The sequence below is a fragment of the Puma concolor genome, chromosome E3, assembly GCF_028749965.1.
Source record: "Puma concolor isolate L17-30 chromosome E3, mPumCon1.1.hap2, whole genome shotgun sequence".
NCBI lineage: Eukaryota > Metazoa > Chordata > Mammalia > Carnivora > Felidae > Puma > Puma concolor.
The window spans coordinates 9,505,627-9,524,338 of record NC_141682.1 but is presented as its reverse complement, the minus strand read 5'-3'; the positions used below and the strand labels follow the sequence as shown (position 1 = coordinate 9,524,338).

The 18,712-nt window shown below is 53.6% G+C and overlaps 1 protein-coding gene across 2 annotated transcripts; it reads right to left on the bottom strand.

Annotated features, from left to right (window-relative positions):
* Nucleotides 1-3,624: 3,624 nt before the first annotated feature.
* Nucleotides 3,625-12,992, bottom strand: SSC4D (scavenger receptor cysteine rich family member with 4 domains). 2 transcript variants are annotated; one of them, XM_086691182.1, is made up of 10 exons: nucleotides 12,771-12,992; nucleotides 10,951-10,986; nucleotides 10,375-10,680; nucleotides 9,593-9,670; nucleotides 7,862-8,176; nucleotides 6,672-6,749; nucleotides 6,028-6,102; nucleotides 5,601-5,912; nucleotides 4,690-4,767; nucleotides 3,625-4,067 (listed from the first exon to the last, which is right to left on the bottom strand). In XM_086691182.1, the coding sequence occupies exons 1-10, from the start codon at nucleotides 12,901-12,903 to the stop codon at nucleotides 3,751-3,753; spliced, it is 1,728 nt and encodes a 575-aa protein (XP_086547308.1). In that variant the 5' UTR covers nucleotides 12,904-12,992; the 3' UTR covers nucleotides 3,625-3,750. The 2 variants fall into 2 exon arrangements, 1 of the variants encoding a protein (XP_086547308.1); XR_015245209.1 differs by having other exon boundaries at nucleotides 3,944-4,067; nucleotides 4,582-4,767.
* Nucleotides 12,993-18,712: the final 5,720 nt, after the last annotated feature.

The window sequence follows — 18,712 nt, the reverse complement described above, 5'->3', positions numbered from 1 at the left end:
ATTTCTTCTTGCTCTGGAGCCCCAGAGCACGACACTGTGCTTGACCTAGCACACAGGTGCTCCAGAAATATTTGCTCATGTCCTCCATTCACCCAACAAATATTATTTGAGCAACTACTATGTGTAGTCCTGTGCACGAAGTTGGGCACGACAGCCCCAGCCGCAGCCCACTAAGGCCCCCTGAGCTAGGAGAGGAGACAGCCAAGTCAGCAGTCTCAGCAGGGGTGAGTGCTGTCCCCGGGGAGGTACAGGGTGCGATGTTGGCTGCTTCTAGTCCAGACCGAGAGGAGGTGGTATCAGAGAAGGCCTTCTGGAGAAAATGAAAGCTGAGACATGAGGCTAAAAAGAGTTGACTCAGGGGAAGGAGGGGAGAGGGTGACGCGTATCCCAGGCAGAGAGAACAGCATGTGCAGAGGCCCGGTGGGAAGAGAGCCCAGACATTAGAGGAATTGAAAGTAGTTCAGCCTGGCGAGATCCTGGCAGCAAGTGGCAAGAGATGATGCCGGAAACGCAGGCAGAGCCAGCCTGGACAGGACCTTGCAAACCGAGCTCAAGAGTTGAGGAAGAGCACTGGGGAGCCATGGGAGGGGTTTGAGCAGGGGAGTGGTACCATCGGGGTTGTAAACAGCTCACTGTTCTTGTGGCATGGGGAACAGGCTAGAGACGGGGAGACAGTGAAGAAGCCGTAGTAAGAAATGGGGGGGACGGAGAGAAGTGAACAGATTCCAGCAAGGTTTGGGAGATAGAATCAGTAACATTCGGTGACTAATTGGTTTTGGGGGGTGGAGATTGTTGGGGATAACACCCAGGTTCATGGCTTAAGCTAGTGGTTGGTAGTGCTACTTACCAAACAGGGAAACCCAGGTTTGTGTCGTTCTTGTTGTTTTGTTTTATTTTAGAGAGAAAGAGCACGAGTGCATAAGTTGGGGAAAAGGGCACAGGGAGAGGGAGAGAGAATCTTAAGCAGGCTTCACGCTGAGTGTGGAGTATAACGCAGGGCCCAATCCTACGAACCATGAGATCATGGCCTGAGCGGAAACCAAGAGTCAGACGATTAACCAACTGAGCCACCAGGCGCCCCACTTACAAAGATTTGTTTCTCACTCACTCTAAGCCCATCTTGAGTCAACAGAGGCTTTGCTCCAGGTGGCCCTCACTCAGGGACACAGGTTGATGGGGCCTCCACTCTCTGGAACATCACTGGTCACCCTGAAGGAAGGAATGTGGCAAACTGTGCTCAGGTCCTTGAGGGCTCCTCTATGAGGGGTACTTCCATTCACGTGTCATTGGCCAAAGCGTGTCACAGGGCCATGCCTCACTTTAAGAGGGCAGGGAAGTACAAGTCCACCGTGTGCCAGGAAGGGGAGTATTGGACATGTTGGTGACCAGTATTGAGGCATCAAAATCTTAGGCTTTAAGGGGACACCTGGTGGGCTTGGTGGGTAAAACATGTGACCCTTGATCTTGGAGTCATGAGTTCAAGCCCCACACTGGGTGTAGAGCTTACTTTAAAAAAATAGAGAAATCTTAGGTTTTGTCATGGGAAACCCTGAGAAACTTGGACAAATCAGTTTCCCTCCCTGAGCCTCAGTTTTCCCTGTCTGTAAAAGGGGGCGATGTTACTTCTCTTGCAGGGCTGCTATGAGGGTTAATGGGCAGAGCATTGGTACTGATGAAAGCACTTTGTTTAGATGCGAAAGAGGAATCCAGGGATGGGAAGCTGTAACACTTACTTCTCAGGATGAAGGAGACACACACTTGAATGTGGGCGTGGCCGCAGTGGCTAAGTGGATCTGAGCGTGCTGCACTCAGATCTGGGGGCTACAGGCTGGCTGGTCCCTCTGCCCCGACTCCCTGAGTCCTTAAGTATTTTCATTCCTTTCGTTGCTCAGATCCTCATCCTTCCAATGACACTGTGGGTCTTGGAGCTCCCTAACAAATGGAGACAAAGCCATTACTGCCAAGTGCTGATGGACTTTGGAGCTCAAGTGTCTGCCTCACTCCTTGGCTGGGAGCCAGGACCCGGGTATGGAGCCTGTGGGAGGCAGAATAATGCCCTCCCCCCAACCAAGATGTCTATGTCCTAATCCCTGTAGCTCCTGAACAGTGTTATTTTAAATGGCTAAAGGGATTTTGTAGATGTGGTTAAGTTAAGGACCTTGAGATGGGGGGGAGTACCCTGGATTATCCAGGGTCTAATATAATCACAAGGGGTTTCAGAGGATGGAAGAGGGAGGCAGGAATGTCAGGAAAGGAGATGAGGCGGTGGAAGCAGAGGTCCAAGTGATACAATTGTTGGCTACAAGGAGGTCACGAGCAGGCATGGGAGGCAGGCAGCCTCTAGAAGCTGGAAAGGTAAGGAAACGGATTCTTCTTTAGACTCTCCTGAAAGAACAGCATCCTGCCGAGACCTTGAACTTAGCTCAGGGAGACCCATTTCAGACTAGCGACCCCCCAAAACTGTAGAATAATAAATTTGTGTTGTTTTAAGCCACTCAGTTTGTGATAATTTGGTACAGCAGCCATAGGAAACGAGAGAGCCTGTGTGCTGGACGTGGAGGGCAGAGGCTTGACCAGGACAGTTGCTAAACAGGCAGGTCACCTACCCTGGGGCTGAGAGGGGCTCTGGCAAGATCGCCCACTTCTTTCTGCCCCTGGAGCTCCAGGTGAGGTGCCCCAAGAGCAGCCCCCAGGGACGCCCCTGTGCTGCTTTGCTCTTATCTCCCTGCTTTTTCTTGAGTATTGCTCTAGTGCCTCTCCCACCTTGCAACGTGTCTTGGAGCAGACCCTTTCCTTCTGCAGGCCTTAAGTTTCTCTATATGCAAAAGGAAAGCAGGGGTGGGCTTGGGGACCCTCTGGGGCCTTACAGGCCTCATACTGCGAGTCAGCACTTCTAAGACTGTGCGGGCCTGCTGAGAGCTCTCTGATGATGCTCTTGCACGGCCCTCCATCCCCGAGCCGGTTTCCTCCAGAGAGTTCTAACCAGTCTTTGCTGCTGCCACAAATGATACACTTGTGCCCGCAAGTAAAAAGACAGGGGTGGGGGGTGGGGGGGGAACAATGCTTTATTGACTTGGCACCTATAAACAGGTGGCTACAGGCCCCCAGGGTTCTTCGCTACTGCAAAGTGGAGGCTCTGTGGTGGGGGCAGCATAAATCAGAGATGTTGGTTCCAGCTGCAGGGAGGGGCCGCTGTCCCTGCTTTGGCCCCTCCAGTCCCCTTGTCCAGCCAAGCACCATCTGAGTCTGGGCCCTCACGGAGAAGGCCAGGGCAACAACCCAGGTTCTTCTGCAGCCACAGGCAGTCTAAGGTAAGAGCTGTGGGTCTCTCCTGCCTTCCCTCTTCTTGGGGCTCCCAATATGGGTTGGGGAGAGGGGGGATACTCCATTTATAGAGAGCCCCTGAGCCTCCTGGACCAGGGTCCAGGAAGGCAGGGTCAGGTGTTGTAACAGGAGCCCCACCAAAGAAAACAGTTATGAGTCCTTCCCTTCCCCCCATTTTATATTCTGGCTGAGCAGCAAGTGGGAACTCTTACTGAATTGGGCCCACAATAATTGGTGACAGGTGATGTCACCTGGGTGGAGCCAGGCTCCCCCATGCAGGACCACACTCTCTGAATAGGCTCTCTCCCAGGCAAGAGGAGGGAAGGGCAGAGTGAACTGAAGTTGTCAGAGGAGGAGGGCTTCCTGGAGGAAGAGGGGCAGGCCACAGCAGGCTCCCAGAAGAGATGGTCTGCAGAATGGACTGGGTCACAATGGCTGGCACAGGACACTGGCGTCTTCACTGTGGTCACAGTTGTGGGCATCCCAGCGGATGTGAGAGCAGAGCAGAAGGGCACTCTCGTCCCCACGGCACTTGACATTGTCCAGGAGGATAGGGCCTCGGCCCGGGCCGAAGTGGGCCTCGCCGGGGGCTGCCAGGGCCTGGCCACAGCCCAGCTGGTGGCACAGGACAGTGGCTGCCCGCAGGTCCCAAGCGTCATCGCAAACAGTGCCCCACCGTTGCCCTAGGAAGAGTTCTACGCGCCCCTCACATTGGTGGGCTCCATTGGCCAGACGCAGGTGCCCTGTGGAGAGACAAGGCCCAGGGCTGGAAGGGGCTGGCCCATGCCAGGCCATGAAAGGGGTAGACAGAAAAGGCAAAGGGTAGTGATGTCAGACACAGCATTGCTCTGGGGGCCGATGGACAAGGGCAGATAAATCAGGTTAAAATAAGCTGGGTGGCAGTCTAGACTCAGTCTCTGGACTGGAAGAATGTGTACGAGCCTTTGTGGGGTGCTGTGTCCCTGCTGAGTGCTTCATGTCTGCTCTTTCCTTAGTCCTCTGTTCATAACCCCAGACCCTCAGCCCCAGTGCCACTCTCTGGAGACTGTGCTTGTGTCCCCTGGAGGTTATCATCTCCCCTCACCCACAGGCTTAAAATTGAATTCTTTCCTTTCATCTCTTCAGGAAGGAGCCCCTTATTTTGATCCCATCTCTAGAAATCTCTAAGATTGCTCCCTTAAAACCCACTTCCCTCTTCTGGATACCATACCCTTATTAACGAGAACAGAGACTAACACAAAACAAAGGTTCTCAAACCTGGTACAAATCTGCTGAGCTGTGTAACCTCAGGCTGTGATCTCCCCCAGTTCTGGTCCTTCCGATCCTAACGCCTCTACTTCCATCTTTGGGGCTGTGGGCACCTACCGTCCCTGGGCCGAGGAGTGGGCGCCCGGGTGGTCTCAGAACCATCCTGCTGGACTTGAAGTCCTAGCTCCTCTGGGCCTGGCTCAGCAAGGACAAAGAAAAAGAGGTGGCTGTCACATTAGGGAACATGTTCCTTGAGGCCAGGTTACCTTCTACCCTCCCAAGGGGAGCCTGATTAAGGGACAGGAAGGGCCTCACAGGACCCTGAAGGAGAACTGCTTTCTGCCACTTGGATCAGAAATGGGGTTGTGATTCTTTCACCCTGGAAACCAAAGTAGGACCCTTTGTAGCTACCCCTTTGTGGCCAAGGCTCCTAGGCCAAGGGCACCAAAGGAGGGTGAAGATCTCATTTCCCACACCAATCAATAAACAGGAGCATTTTAAAATAGGTCAGACTCTACAAACACCCCTTTCCATTGATTCTCAAAGGTCAGACGCTTGCTCCCCGAAAGCTGATCAACTCTGCTTCCTAGAGCTTTGCGGGTCCTTGACTCAGCAGATAGAAAGAGACCCTGCCCCTCCCTTCACACAGATTTCCAGACTTTGTCCCTAGCTTTTCGCCTCTCGCCCTCCCCTCACTGCCGCAGCGGGCGCGCCCGCCCCAAGCCCTACCCCCCTCTCACTGCAGAGGGCGCTCCCTTCCCGGCTCCGCCCATGCTGCGCAGCCGCAGCGCGCGTCTATGGTCGGGCTCCGCCTCTCTGCGGAGTGCGCGTCCTCTCCAGCCCCTCTCACGCTGCAGTGCCGCAGAGAGCCCTCACGCACGGCCCCGCCCATTTCTCAGAGGCAGCCTTACCCCGCCTGCGCCGCAGTACGCGTCTGCGCGCGGCCCCGCCCATTCCCGGGAGGCCGTGCTGCGCGGCCCCGCCCGCGCGGCAGTGCGCGCCTCTGCGCGGCCCCGCCGCCACCTCACCTGAGCAGAGCGCGCCGGCATCTTCGTGGTGGCCGCAGTTGTGCTGGCCCCAGCCCAGGTGGAAGCAGTCGCTCAGGTGGGCCTCCGTCCCGGCGCAGCCCACGTTGTCCAGCAGCACGGGGCCGCGCCCGTAGCCGAAGTGGCCGAGGCCCGTGGCGCCCAACGCAGGCCCGCAGCCCGCCTCGCGGCAGGCCACACGCGCGTCCGCGAAGTCCCAGTCATCGTCGCACACGGTGCCCCAGCCCCCGGCGTACATCACCTCCACGCGGCCGCGGCACGGGCCCGGACCGCCCACCAGCCGCAGCCGCCCGCCTGCGGGGCGCACAGGCCCGTGGCCATAGGGGCTGGGCTGGGGCCGCTGGTTCCGGGACAGAGCCCCGGCCCTACCCCTCTCCCACCCCCACAGGACCCTGGCTCTGCCACTTACTTTTCTTCCCCGCGACCCAGGTGGCTGTGGTGAACAGTGCCATCTCCCTGGAAGGCAGGGCACCAACTCCTGTAGCTGCAGAGACAGGGCCTCTAGAGCATGTGAAGGGGACGAGGAGGCCTTCTGGCCTACAACAGGGCACAGCGATGCCTACGAGCCCCCAGCTGTACCACACCTGCACCCCACACTCAGCCTCAATCCTAGTGTCGCCGTGTAGTCCGGTGTGGTCCTCAGGAAACTTGATTGGAATGAACCGAATCCTGTTTCCAGGCATTATTCTAATTTGAATCTCAATGATAGTTCCAGACGGGATTCCCAATGTGCTTCTAGCTTTCATTCAACCTTTAGCTCAACCCTCTCACAAGGTCTCTCGATTTCCAACCTCAGCACCCACCCAAATTGTACCTCAGAGCTTTGAAGAAATCTCTTACTGTCTCCTCCCACCTTGCTGAACTTTTCAGAGCTCTGGATTTCATCCTTGCTCCATCTGCTCGTGATTCTCTCGCCCACCTCTTTACCATCGGGCGGAAAGTCCTGGTCAGCTAGCCAGGGCCGCCTTCCAGTAGATCCAGAACAGCCTTTCTATTTCCCAGCCCTGTCTGCCTTGTCCCTACCATTCCAGCCCAGAAGGCTGGGCTCCTTACCTTCTGGCTCTGTGTGCCAGGCCCAGTCCTCTCTTGTGGCCAAGGGTGGTAGTGTGGTGAGAGTCAGGGGGCCCAGGACTAGAGCAGGAGAGAAGGGAGCAGCGTCAGAGGCCAAGGTTTTGGTTCCGGGTCAGCCTTGTGCCATCAGGGGAGGATGGGAGGGTCTCTGTGGAGAGCACAACAGATTTTATTCCCAAACTGGGGTGGGGGGGGGGGGGGATCTGCCCTACTTGACAGTGTTTGTAATTTACTTTTGGTGCACAGGTGTCCACATTGCAGTTTATAAAGGGCTTTGACACACATGCTTTCGTTTCTCTCCAGTGTTTTCAGAAGCCCAGTGTGTGTCCAAGATGGAGAGACAGAGAAGGCCTTACCCACCAGGGAGGGCCATGCACAGTCCTGAGGGGCTTACAGCACAAGACTCATCCCCATCTTGCAGATAAAATAGGACTAGAAAGGGCAAGAGTCATGCTGGAGACTGTGCAGCAAGGTTAGCTGTGGCTTTGCCAGGACTCACTATGTGACCATGGGTAAGGCTCTGCCTCACTGGGCCTCAGCTTTCCCATCTGTAAACCAGGAATAATGGCCCCTGGTGTGCTGTGAGGCAGAGCAAACAATTTATATGCTATAGAGTGGAGTCCATCTGTGAAGTGCCATTACTGGCCCTATTATTCCTATTTGCTCAGGAAAAATCTCAAAATGGGAGAGGGACCAGGTGGGTGAACACACTATTGTGGTTACAGATTACAAAGGATTACAGACGGCTGTGCTTGGTAATTCTGGGGGCATACCTGGGCTACAGTGAGAGAATTCTGGAGTAGCTCTGGGGTAATTCTAGAGTACTATTACTTTACTCTGGAGTATTCCATGAAGAGCACTTAGAAATTGCTAGAAAATTCCGGAGGCTTTCTTGGGGTACTGCTAAATAATTCTGGAGTATTGGTGGCACAATACCGTGAAACCTACCACAAAGAGTACTGGGACTTTCAGAGGCACTTCTAGAGCAGTACTGAGCAGTACTGAGACGTTAAAAGTAATTTTGGGGCCTTCCCGGAGAGCACTGGGGTGCATGGGGGGGTAGCCACCAAGCCGCGCCCGGCCCCGCTCGGCCCCGCTCCGCCTCCGCCTCCGCTCGCGTCAGGACGGGGCCCCGCCCCGGTCCCCGCCCAGCCCCGCCCCCGAACCCGCACCTGCGCAGAGCGCGCCGGCGTCCTCGTGGTGGCCGCAGTTGTGCACACCCCAGCCCAGGCTTAGGCAGGCTGCCAAGCGGGGCTCGCTGCCTTCGCAGTGCACGTTGTCCAGAAGGATGTGCCCCGTGCCATAACCGAAGAAGGCGTTGGTGGTGGCGGCCAGGGCCGCCCCACAGCCCAGTTGGCGGCAGACCACAGCAGCATCCGGCAGCCCCCAGTCGTCGTCGCAGACCGTGCCCCACAGGCCACCATGAAGGATCTCGACTCTGCCCTGACACGGGCCCACGCCCCCAACCAGGCGCACGCTGCCCTCACCTGGTTGGGGGGGCGGGCCGGGAGCATTTCCCACAGGGCTGTGCCTCCCCCACCAACAGTGCACCCAATCCAGTGCTTCCCCAATGCCTCAGGCCCTCCACGTACCCACAGTGCATGGGACCCCAGCACCTAAAACCAAGGAGAAGCTTCTCACCCAATTACCCGAAGGCACTTCCTCCTCACAGTCCCAGATTGGGGGAGGTTTGTGGGATCAGGACAAACTGGCTTTGACTGGGTCATTTTCTGCCTCAAACCAACCTTCCTGGTACCAGTCCACACTCTGCTGTTTCCTCACTTACTCCTGCAGTGAAAGGAGCCTCACCTTTCCAGGTGCATTGCCAACAATTCTTCCTCTAGGAAGCCCTCCCATATCTCTAGTAGGTGAGACCCTCTTCCTCCTCTGGGCTTCCTTGCTTATTTAATCTGTCCCTCTTTGGGGGCACTTTTCATTTTCTCGTTCTCCATCATTATCCATATTTCTGTACATATCTGAGTCTCCCATTGGATTAAGCTCCAGTCCTCACCTCTTTAGCAACTTGTGCTGGTTTTTAAGTTTATTTTGAGAGAGAGAGAGAGAGAGAGAGAGAGAGAGAGTGTGTGTGTGTGTGTGTGTGTGTGTGTATGCGGGAGGAGTGCAGAGAGAGAGAGAGAATCCCAAGCAGGTTCTGCACCAGGAGCACGGAGCCTGACACAGGGCTCAAACTCACAGTGAGGTCATGACCTGAGCCAAAACCAAGAGTCTTATGTGTAAATAATCAAGCCATCCAGGTGCCCTCAGCTGACTATTTTTTTTAAGTTTATTTATTTTGAGAGAAATAGCATGCAAGAGAGAGGAGCAGGAGAGAGGGAGAGACAGAATCCCAAGTAGGCTCTGCACTGTCAGCACAGAGCCCAACACTGGGCTCGAACCCACAAACCATGAGATCATGACGTGAGCCAAAATCAAGCGTTGGACCCTTAACCGATCGAGCCACCCAGGTGCCCCTGTGCTGACTTTTTTAAAAAATATATTTTTTAATATTTACTTTTGAAAGAGAGAGAGAGAGACAGAGAGGCAGAGTGTGAGCGGGGGAGGGGCAAAGAGAGAGGGAGGCACAGAACCCCAAGCAGGCTCCAGGCTCTGAGCTGTCTGCACAGCCGGACGTGGGGCTCGAACTCACAAACCGTGAGATCATGACCTGAGCTGAAGTCAGTCGGAGCCCCTGTGCTATTTTTAATCACCCCACAGGAATGCCTCCTCTTTCCCTAGCCAGACTGTGAGCAGCCTGGGGGCCTGCAAGGGGCAGGATGGGAAGGGAATGTCCCAGCTCACCCATCGGTAATCCCTCTCTTCCCACCATCAAAGGTAAGGGTGGCAGACTCCTCTCGGGGTCCTTCTCCTATGACCCAGGTGGTCCCCATGTTGCCCTTACTTACCTTTCCCATTCTGGGGAGTTGTAGGGGGCGCCCTACTGGTTAACACTTTCCTTGTTGGGGGCTGCGTGGGCAAGAATTCTGGGAAGGAAGCAGGGTGGAAGGGAGGAGGATACATGGATCTTTCTGTTCTTCATCCTCACACCGGATGTGTGAGCGGCAGGGCATGGACCCCTAAGGTACCTGCCATAGGGCCTCTGGCCGCACAAAGGGTCAAAGCCAGGAACCCTGGGGTATGAGAGGAGAAGGGGCCCCCTGAGTCCAGAAAGCAGTAGCTTCAGACAAGTTCTTTGTGTTCTTAGAGCAACATTACGTTACTTGAGAACTTATTAGAAATGCAAATTCCCAGGCCCCACCCCAGACCTGCAGAATCAGAAACTCTGGGATGGGGCCACCGTCTGTATTTTATTTAATGGGCCCACCAGGCGATTTTCTTGAAAACTAGAACCAATACTCTCAAGGTCAACGCCTCTCAGAGATGTCTGCTGCAGCTCCACACCAAACGGACCTCACTGCCAGTGTTGACCCCAATTGTTTGATTGTCAAATGGGGAGAGAGCTCGGCTGGAACCATCAAGGCCCCAAATAGAAGCAATAATGCTGGTTTTCCTTCAGCCAGGATCGCACAATGAGGCAGAAGGGCCGCTGGGACCCTGACAACGAGGCCGGGGCTCCTCCCCCACACCGTGCAATGCCACCTCTGGATTGTTCTTCTGCCATGCCAGTCCCTTCATTCGTCCATACAACCCTGCTGCCCGCCCTCCCGGGTCACAGGTCTCTGCTTACCATCGCACAGGACAGCCACATCTTCGTAGTGGAAGCAGTTGTGGACGCCCCAGCCTCGGCTGCCGCACTGGCTCAGCGCAGCTTCCTGCCCGCCACACTCCACGTTGTCCAGCAGGATGGGGCCTCGGCCTTGGCCGAAGGCAAGGGGCCGCGGCACGGGCAGTGCCAGGCCGCAGCCCAGCTGTCGACACACCACGTTGGCATCCACCACATCCCAGTCATCGTCACAGACGCTGCCCCAGGAGCCGCCGTGCAAGACCTCCAGGCGCCCCCGGCAGCGGCTCGGGCCCCCCACCAGCCTCAGCTCTGTGGAGAGGGTTGGGCTGGCACCAGGGGGATTGCTGGGCCTGATGTGCAGGACGCCCACCTTGCTGCGAAGCCGTGGGAGCCTTACGGTCAGTCCCTTCCGGGCCTTATTTCTCCCTCTCTGTAAAATGGGGAGACTAGCGCAATCTCTTTGGGGGCATCTAGAGTTACGGAGGGCTGGTTAGCTGTCATTCCCTGAGGCCTTCCGTCTGCTCATCTGGGTACCTGGGGGCAGGGCAGGGTATGGGCAGGAGGGGCAGGGGCACCTACCTGGAAAGGGCAGTGGGGTGGGCTGTAGGGCGCTGGCTGAAACAGAATGAGAAAAAGCATTGGTCCCTCTGCCCCCACCCTTGGCCAAGGGCCCTGGGAACAGCCTCCTCTCCCCCCATGATCCTTACCATCATCCCCCTCCTCTTCACTTTCCCTGCCTTTTCCAAGCTTCTCTTCTCTCTGCCTGCCTGAAACGGGTCTGTCTGCTTCTCCCCCTCCACTGTGAAGTGCCTCAAAGACTCCCCATTTCCTGCAGGAGTCCCAGATCCTGAGCTTTCTCTACAAAGCCTTTTAGCCAGCTTCCCCTCACTTCTTTTTTTATTTTTTGAAATATTTTATTTTTAAGTAATTTTTTTTAAAGTAGTCTTTACAGGGGGCGCCTGGGTGGCGCAGTCGGTTAAGCGTCTGACTTCAGCCAGGTCACGATCTTGCGGTCCGTGAGTTCGAGCCCCGCGTCAGGCTCTGGGCTGATGACTCAGAGCCTGGAGCCTGTTTCCGATTCTGTGTCTCCCTCTCTCTCTGCCCCTCCCCCGTTCATGCTCTGTCTCTCTCTGTCCCAAAAATAAATAAATGTTGAAAAAAAAATTTTTTAAGTAGTCTTTACAGCCAGCGTGGGGCTGGAACTCACAACCCCAAAATCAGGAGTTGCACGCTCCACCCGCTGAGCCAGCCAGGAGTCCCACCTTCCTTTACTTCTTAATTTCCCATCAGTCTTGTCTCTGGGTCTTTAACCCTGCAGTCTCGTCTACTTGAACAGTTCTGCTCGTTAGAGCCTGCAGATCCTTCTAGATATAGCTCGGAGTCCCTGCCCCTGGAGAGCCTTCCTGGAGCCTTCAGCTAGAAATGCGGTTTCCTCTCAATCTCTGGACACAGTCTCCAAGCCTTCTTGGGTCTTCTGCCTGGTGATGTGGCCCTGCCTGTCTGTGTGTTTCCTGGTATTACTCAGCAGACGGTCAGTAGCTCTGTCTTAAGTGCGCCAATTGGCTTTGGGATTTATTAGGATATCCCCCCAAAGATTTACCTATACAAGGCCTTCTGCTTCAGCTCTCATTATGTGTAAGTCAGGCACTGTGCCCATTGCTGTATGTGGCCTGGCTAACTTAACCAGTGGGACGCGTAAGGTAGGTAGGATTTCACGCATGAGGAAACTTCTGGTTTAGTGAAGTGAGGCCACTTGCTCAAGGCCACACAGAGAACAAAGAATAGAGCCGAGATTCCGACCCAAATAGCCACACTCTTCTTCAGCACACAATTCTGGGCACATGGCCTGGGGCGGGGTGGGGGGAGGTGGTAGGAAACAGGGAAACTGGCCCAGTGTGGGAAATTGACAAGCCCAGAAAAGCCCCTCACTTGTGCGCAGGGTGTGACGGTTCCCAGGCACCTTCATGTGCCTCCAGGCGCCTCATAGAATCCTTAGGACAATGCTCTGAGGTGTGTACTGGTGTGCCCATTTTACAGATGAAGAAACTGAGACTCGGTTGCTTCTTTCTCAAGTTAGCATGGCGCCTAGGTCATTTGGTTCTATGTATTCCACCAGCTGCCTTTCCAACAGCCATTGGTGAGCCCGCTCCTTTCCCTCCTTCCCTATTTCCGGTGTCCCCTAACCGCCCAGACCCTGTTTACGTCGAGCCCTCACCTCCAGCACCAAGCCCTCCACTTCCCCAACTCAGACAGACCCTTAGATTTCATCAACCCTGAACAAATGTCAGAGCTGAAAAGAACTTCGGAAACAATCTCATTCACAAACCATAATTTTACAGCTGGGAAAACCAAGAGCCAGACAAGGGAAGGGTCCGGGGTTGAGGGGGGAGGGCACTCACCCAGCGGCAAAAGGAGAAGGAAGGACAGGGCCGGGGGGAGGCGTGAAGAGCCAGTGCTCCAGTCTCCCAGCCCCCGCCCCCTGCTCTTCTCTGCTGGCTGGGGACCAATTCGCATCTCTGCTTCCTCGTGCATCCAGCCAGTGGATGGCCGTTCAGATGGTCCCGTCAAGGGGTGGTGGAGAAGTCACAGCTGGAACATCTGGAAATAAAGATCCTAAGTCACATCCTCCAGCTGGAAGGGGCTCAGCGAGAGCCTCAGGGGGATGTGACATTTCCGCTTGGATTCGGCATTCTGAGTGGAGGCGGAGGCGGCGGGGGCAACAGCTGGGCTCTCTGAGGGTAGAGCACAAGACTTAGGTCTGGCTGGAGCAGAGGGTGTGTGAGAGCCACGGCAGGAGACAAAGTTGGACTGCTGCCTGGTCCCAAAGCATCACAGGCCCGGAGTCTGTGCCGAGGGCTCAGGGTTTATCCTCCAGGGCACCGTATCCCAAAGCCTGGTGCTGGTGCCACTGGTGGTAATCCACATAATTTTAGTGGGAGATGAAAGGATGTCTACTATTGTCTTCTTTCTTTCTCTATTGAGAGAGGGGAGAGGAGGGGTAGAGAGAGAGGGAGAGAGAGAATCCCAAGCAGGCTCTGCACTGTCAGCGTGGAGCCTGGTGCAGGGCTTGAACCCACGAACCTCGAAACCCTGATCTGAGCCAAGATCATGTTCTGAGCCAAAATCATGACATGGGCTGAAATCAAGAGTCAGACGCCTAACCAACTGAGCCACCAGGCACCCCTATTTTCTTTCTTTCTTTTTTTTTTTTTTTTTTTTTTTACAATGCTTTCTGTTTATAGTAAAGGATTCTGGTTTTCCATTTATTTGGAGCATTATAAAGTTTATTTTTATTTATTTATTTATTTATTTATTTTACATTTTATTTATTTTTGATAGAGAGACACAGAGCATGAGCAGGGGAGTGGCAGAAAGAGAGGGAGACACAGAATCCGAAGCAGGCTCCAGGCTCCGAGCTGGCAGCACAGAGCCCGACGCGGGGCTCGAACTCACAAACCGAGATCATGACCTGAGCCAAAGACCAACGCTCAACCAATTGAGCCACCCAGGCACTCCTATAAAGTTTATTTTTAAAGTTAATTTAAATCAGGGGCACCTGGATGGCTCAGTTGGTTAAATGTCTAACTCTTGATTTTGGCTCAGGTCATGATCTCGCAGTTCATGGGATTCTCTCTCTCCCTCTCTCTACCCCTTCCCTGCTCCTGTGCCCTCTCTCTGTCTAAAATAAATAAAATAACATTTTTTTAAAAAACGTTAATACAAATCAGAAGAAATGAGGGCACCTGAGCTTGGGTGGCTCGGTCGTTAAGCATCTGACTTTGGCTCAGGTCATGATCTCACAGTTGGGGAGTTCGAGTCCGGCATCAGGTTAGCTCATCCCTGCTTTGGGTAAGCACAAGCCCACTTCGAGTGAGCCCTGCTTCTCTCCGTCTCTCCCCCCCTCTCTCTCTCTCTCTCTCTGTCCCTCCTGGGATTTGTCTCTCTCTCTGTTCTTCACTCACTTGCACTCCCCTCCCCGCAAAATAAATAAATCAGAAGAAAAGAATCAATTTAAGGAAAAAAAAAACAAACAGTCAAGGAAGTATGGTTCCCATGACTCTCAAATATGCCAAAATGGTGAAGGGCTGGGAGAATAGGTGACATTTGAGAGGCTCTGCCCTTTTGGGGTGGGAAGGCCTTGAAGATTATTTTTTAAATTTTGGATTGAGAGGCACCTGGGTGGCTCAGTCAGGTTAGCACCTGGCTCTTGGTTTCAGCTCAGGTCTTGATCTTGTCATGATCTCACGGTTTGTGAGTTTGAACCTCGCATCGGATTCTGCTTGGGATTCTCTCTCTCTCCCTCTCCCTCTACTCCTCCCCTGCTCTCTCTCTCTCTCTCAAAATAAATAAATAAACCTAAAACATGTATTTTGGATTGAGTAGGAGTGCCTGGCTGGCTTGGTCAGAAGAGCATGCGACTCTTTTTTTTTTTTTTTTTTTTTAATGTTTATTTATTTTTAAGGGAGACAGAGACAGAGTGTGAGCAGAGGCAAGGGAGGGGCAGAGAGAGAGGGAGACACAGAATCCGAAGCAAACTCCAGGCTCCAAGCTGTCAGCACAGAGCCCGCCACGGGCTCGAACTCACAAACCGTGAGATCATGACCTGAGCTGAAGTCGGACACTTAACCGACTGAGCCTCCCAGGTGCCCCAAGAGCATGCGACATTTAATCTCAGCGTTGTGAGTTTGAGCCCCACGTTGGGTGTAGAGATTCCTTAAAAATAAACAAATTTTGGAGTGAGGTATACAAGCTCCAGCATGTGTAAATCCTACGCATGCAACTCAGTGAACATTTGCACCATGTAAGCACGTCCCAGTAAGACCCTAGGTCCCCTTTCCGACAGACCTCCAGCAAGAGGCCGATACAGCGCATGGACAGTGATGCGACGGCTGGGGGGAGATGGGGGCCTGGTTTAGAGGATGGGTCTGTTTGGGCTACACTGAGAGGGAGATACCTCCCGGCAGGAGACCCCTGCCATTTCCCCCTGGCTTGGCCTCCGTCCGGGTATACAAACAGTCTTGTTGGGGAGAGATTGAAAACCTATCTGGATGTGGACACAGGGTTTTCAATACTCCATTCATGGGGCCCAGAACAGCCCCCAGTGGAATAATCAGCTTTTGTATTCCCTCTGCCTGACCCGGGACAGCTGGGAGATGGGGACTGAGGACTCCAAGGAGGTGTAGTCACGGGCCTGTCTTTGCTGAGGGACTCCATAGTGATCTGGGCCCGCCCCTGCTTCACCCCTGGGACCCTTGGTGGAAATGAGACTTAACTGTTCCCTGCCCTCCGGGAACTGTGACTCTCTGAAGCTCTCACACTCCCTCCTTTTGTGTGTTATTAGTTCATCTTCTGCCTTTACAGGGCGGGCCAGGCAGCACAGCACAGTGGTCAGAAGCATCAGTTCCACCACCAACCAGCTCTGTGATCTCACCTCACTAAGCCTCACTATTGTAATCTGTAAAATGGGGTTAGTAATATACTTAGCTCTGACGATTGTGGCTAGGTCAAAGGAGCTAAAGTTTGGGGTTTTTGTTTTTTTTTTCCTAAATGTTTACCTATTTTTGAGAGACAGCACAGCAGGGGAGGGGCAGAGAGAGAGGGAGACAGAGGATCTGAAGCTGGCTCTGTGCGGACAGCAGAGTGCCCAATGCAGGGCTCAAACTCCCAAATCGTGAGATCATGACCTGAGCCAAAATTGGATGCTTAACCTACTGAGCCACACAGGTGCCCCTAAAGAGCTAAAGTTTATAGAAGGTTTAGCCCAGTGCCTGACCCACCGTATGTGTGGGAGCTACTGCTATTGTTACTACTATCTGTGGACCTTTTTTGGGGCAAGTGCCAGATCTTGTTCAATGGCACCATCTGGCACAGGGTGGACACTCAGGAAATGTTTGTTGAATGACTGAATGAAGTTTAGGGCTGCAGAATCATAGAATGAAGCAGTCAGAGGGGCCCGGGATATCATCAAGGGCAATTCCACATCCGACCAGTAGAAAACTTGTCATCCTCCCTCTCTCCCTCTCTCTCTCTCTCTCTCTCTCTCTCTCTCTCTCTCTCTCACACACACACACACACACACACACACACACACACACACACACACTAGCAGAATTGAAGTATTCATACCTGGGTGAATGTTGGGCTCTTTCTGTCCCTTCTTCCACGGTCTATCCAAGGTTAAATCTCAAATCACTTTTTCTGCCCCCAGTAGTTTAGGAGGGGGAAGAATCCCCCAAATGCAAATCAGCACAGTCCTTTCTTCTTTCCTTTCCAAAGCTGGAAGATAAGCTGAGGCCAAGTCCCCGTCCATGGAGCTCACTCGTGGCCCCAGCCTGTCCCCACCAGACCTCAGGGGCAGAGGGAGGCAAAGGGAGAGTGGAGGTGACCCGCACAGTCTGGAGCAGCCCCAGAGAAGGGACATCCAGGCAGAGGAGGAGCTCCCAGCTGCAGGGGTGGGGGGGCGGCGCAGGGGGGGAGGCAGGCGTGGATTCCCAGGGCCAGGCAGCCCCTCCTTCCCCTTCCCCCTACCCCCAAGGCTCAGGTTTCAGAAAGGCAGCTCTGCCAAGCATCCCTGAGCTCCTGCAACAGCCCTGCTCCAACTGTTGCCGCCTGGGAGTCCCCTTGATTAAGCCCTGACCCACGTCCCACTGGGGGGTTGGAAACATGGTCACAGGAGCCAGAGTGTATGCGGTGGGCTTCGCGTTCAGGCAGGGCCCTGATCTTGCTGCTGATTGTGCCTTGCTGTTGTTCCTCTTGAGTTACCCTTTGAGCTTTGGGGCTGTTGTAGTTATAGGTGACAAGAAGTGGCAGGAGGCTTATTCTATAGTTTGCAGCTCCCATGAAATGCTGTGCTAGAATTCTGCACCTTCCCACTGGAACAACAAACTCTCAAAGCTGAAGCGCCTCTCGCCTCCGCAGGGCAGTGCACCCACATCAGCCCCGGGGCCACTTTAAAAATATATACAGATTCCTTGGGGGCACCTGGGTGGCTCAGTCGGTCGAGCGTCTGTCCAACGTCCACTCAGGTCATGATCTCGCAGTTCATGAATTTGAGCCCCACATCAGGCTCACTGCTGTCAGCACAGAGCCCGCTTTGGATCTTCTGTCCTCTCTTTCACTCCCACTTGCACTATCTCAAAACTAAATACATGTTTTATATCTATATCTATATCTATATATATATACACACACATGTATGTGCATGTATACATGTACATGTACATATAAACATGTATGTGTGTGCATGTATGCATGCACATATATACATACATGTATGTACACACACACACACACACACACACACATACAGATTCCTGCCCTCGCCACTTCTAACCCCAGAGATTCATGGGTAGGGCCTCCCAAAAGTGTATTTAAAAAAAAATTTTTTTTTAATGTTTATTTTTTAGACAGAGAGAGACAGAGCATGAACAGGGAAGGTCAGAGAGAGAGGGAGACACAGAATCTGAAGCAGGCTCCAAGCTCTGAGCTGTCAGCACAGAGCCCGCTTCAGATCTTCTGTCCTCTCTTTCATTCCCACTTGCACTATCTCAAAACTAAATACATGTTATATATATATACACATACATATATGTATGTGCATGTATACATGTATACATGCACATATATACATACATGTATGCATACACACACACACACACACACACACACACACACACACACACACATACAGATTCCTGCCCCCGCCACTTCTAACCCCAGAGATTCATGGGTAGGGCCTCCCAAAAGTGTATTTTAAAAAAAAAATTTTTTTTAATGTTTATTTTTTTAGACAGAGACAGACAGAGCATGAATGGGAGAGGGTCAGAGAGAGAGGGAGACACAGAATCTGAAGCAGGCTCCAGGATCCGAGCTGTCAGCACACAGCCCGACGCAGGGCTCGAACTCACGGACCATGAGATCATGACCTGAGCCGAAGTCGGATGCTTAACCGACTGAGCCACCCAGGCGCCCCCCCAAAAGTGTGTTTTTGAAAACTTCCTGAGGATCAAACAAGTTTGGGGACTAGGGGTGCAGACCAAGCTGTTTATCCTGCAGGTTGGGAAGATGAGGCCAAGAGAGGAAAAGGGAGACACAGCCCGGCGCCTCTCAGGACTTTGCTTCCGGGCTCTTGGGCCTGATCATGCTTTCCATTTCTCAGAGAAGGAAAACCTCTGAGGGGAGGTCTGCCATCACCCTGCTCCCAAACCTGTATCCCCTCGTGGGTCTGCGCCCACCCCTCCTTTCCTCCTGCTGCTTCCTTTCTACCCTGGCCTGAGGAGATGTTCCCCGCTGTCCAAACCCCGTGTCTTTCTGCCTCGTCGAGGACCTCCCTCTCTCCATC

Coding starts and splice junctions, on each gene's coding strand:
- SSC4D (XM_086691182.1), bottom strand. CDS start 12,903: ATGCACGAGGAAGCAGAGATGCGAATTGGTCCCCAGCCAGCAGAGAAG. Junction 9,671..10,374: donor TGTGGCTGTCCTGTGCGATG/GTAAGCAGAGAC, acceptor CTTCCTTCCCAG/AATTCTTGCCCACGCAGCCC. Junction 6,103..6,671: donor CTGGCACACAGAGCCAGAAG/GTAAGGAGCCCA, acceptor CTGTCTCTGCAG/CTACAGGAGTTGGTGCCCTG.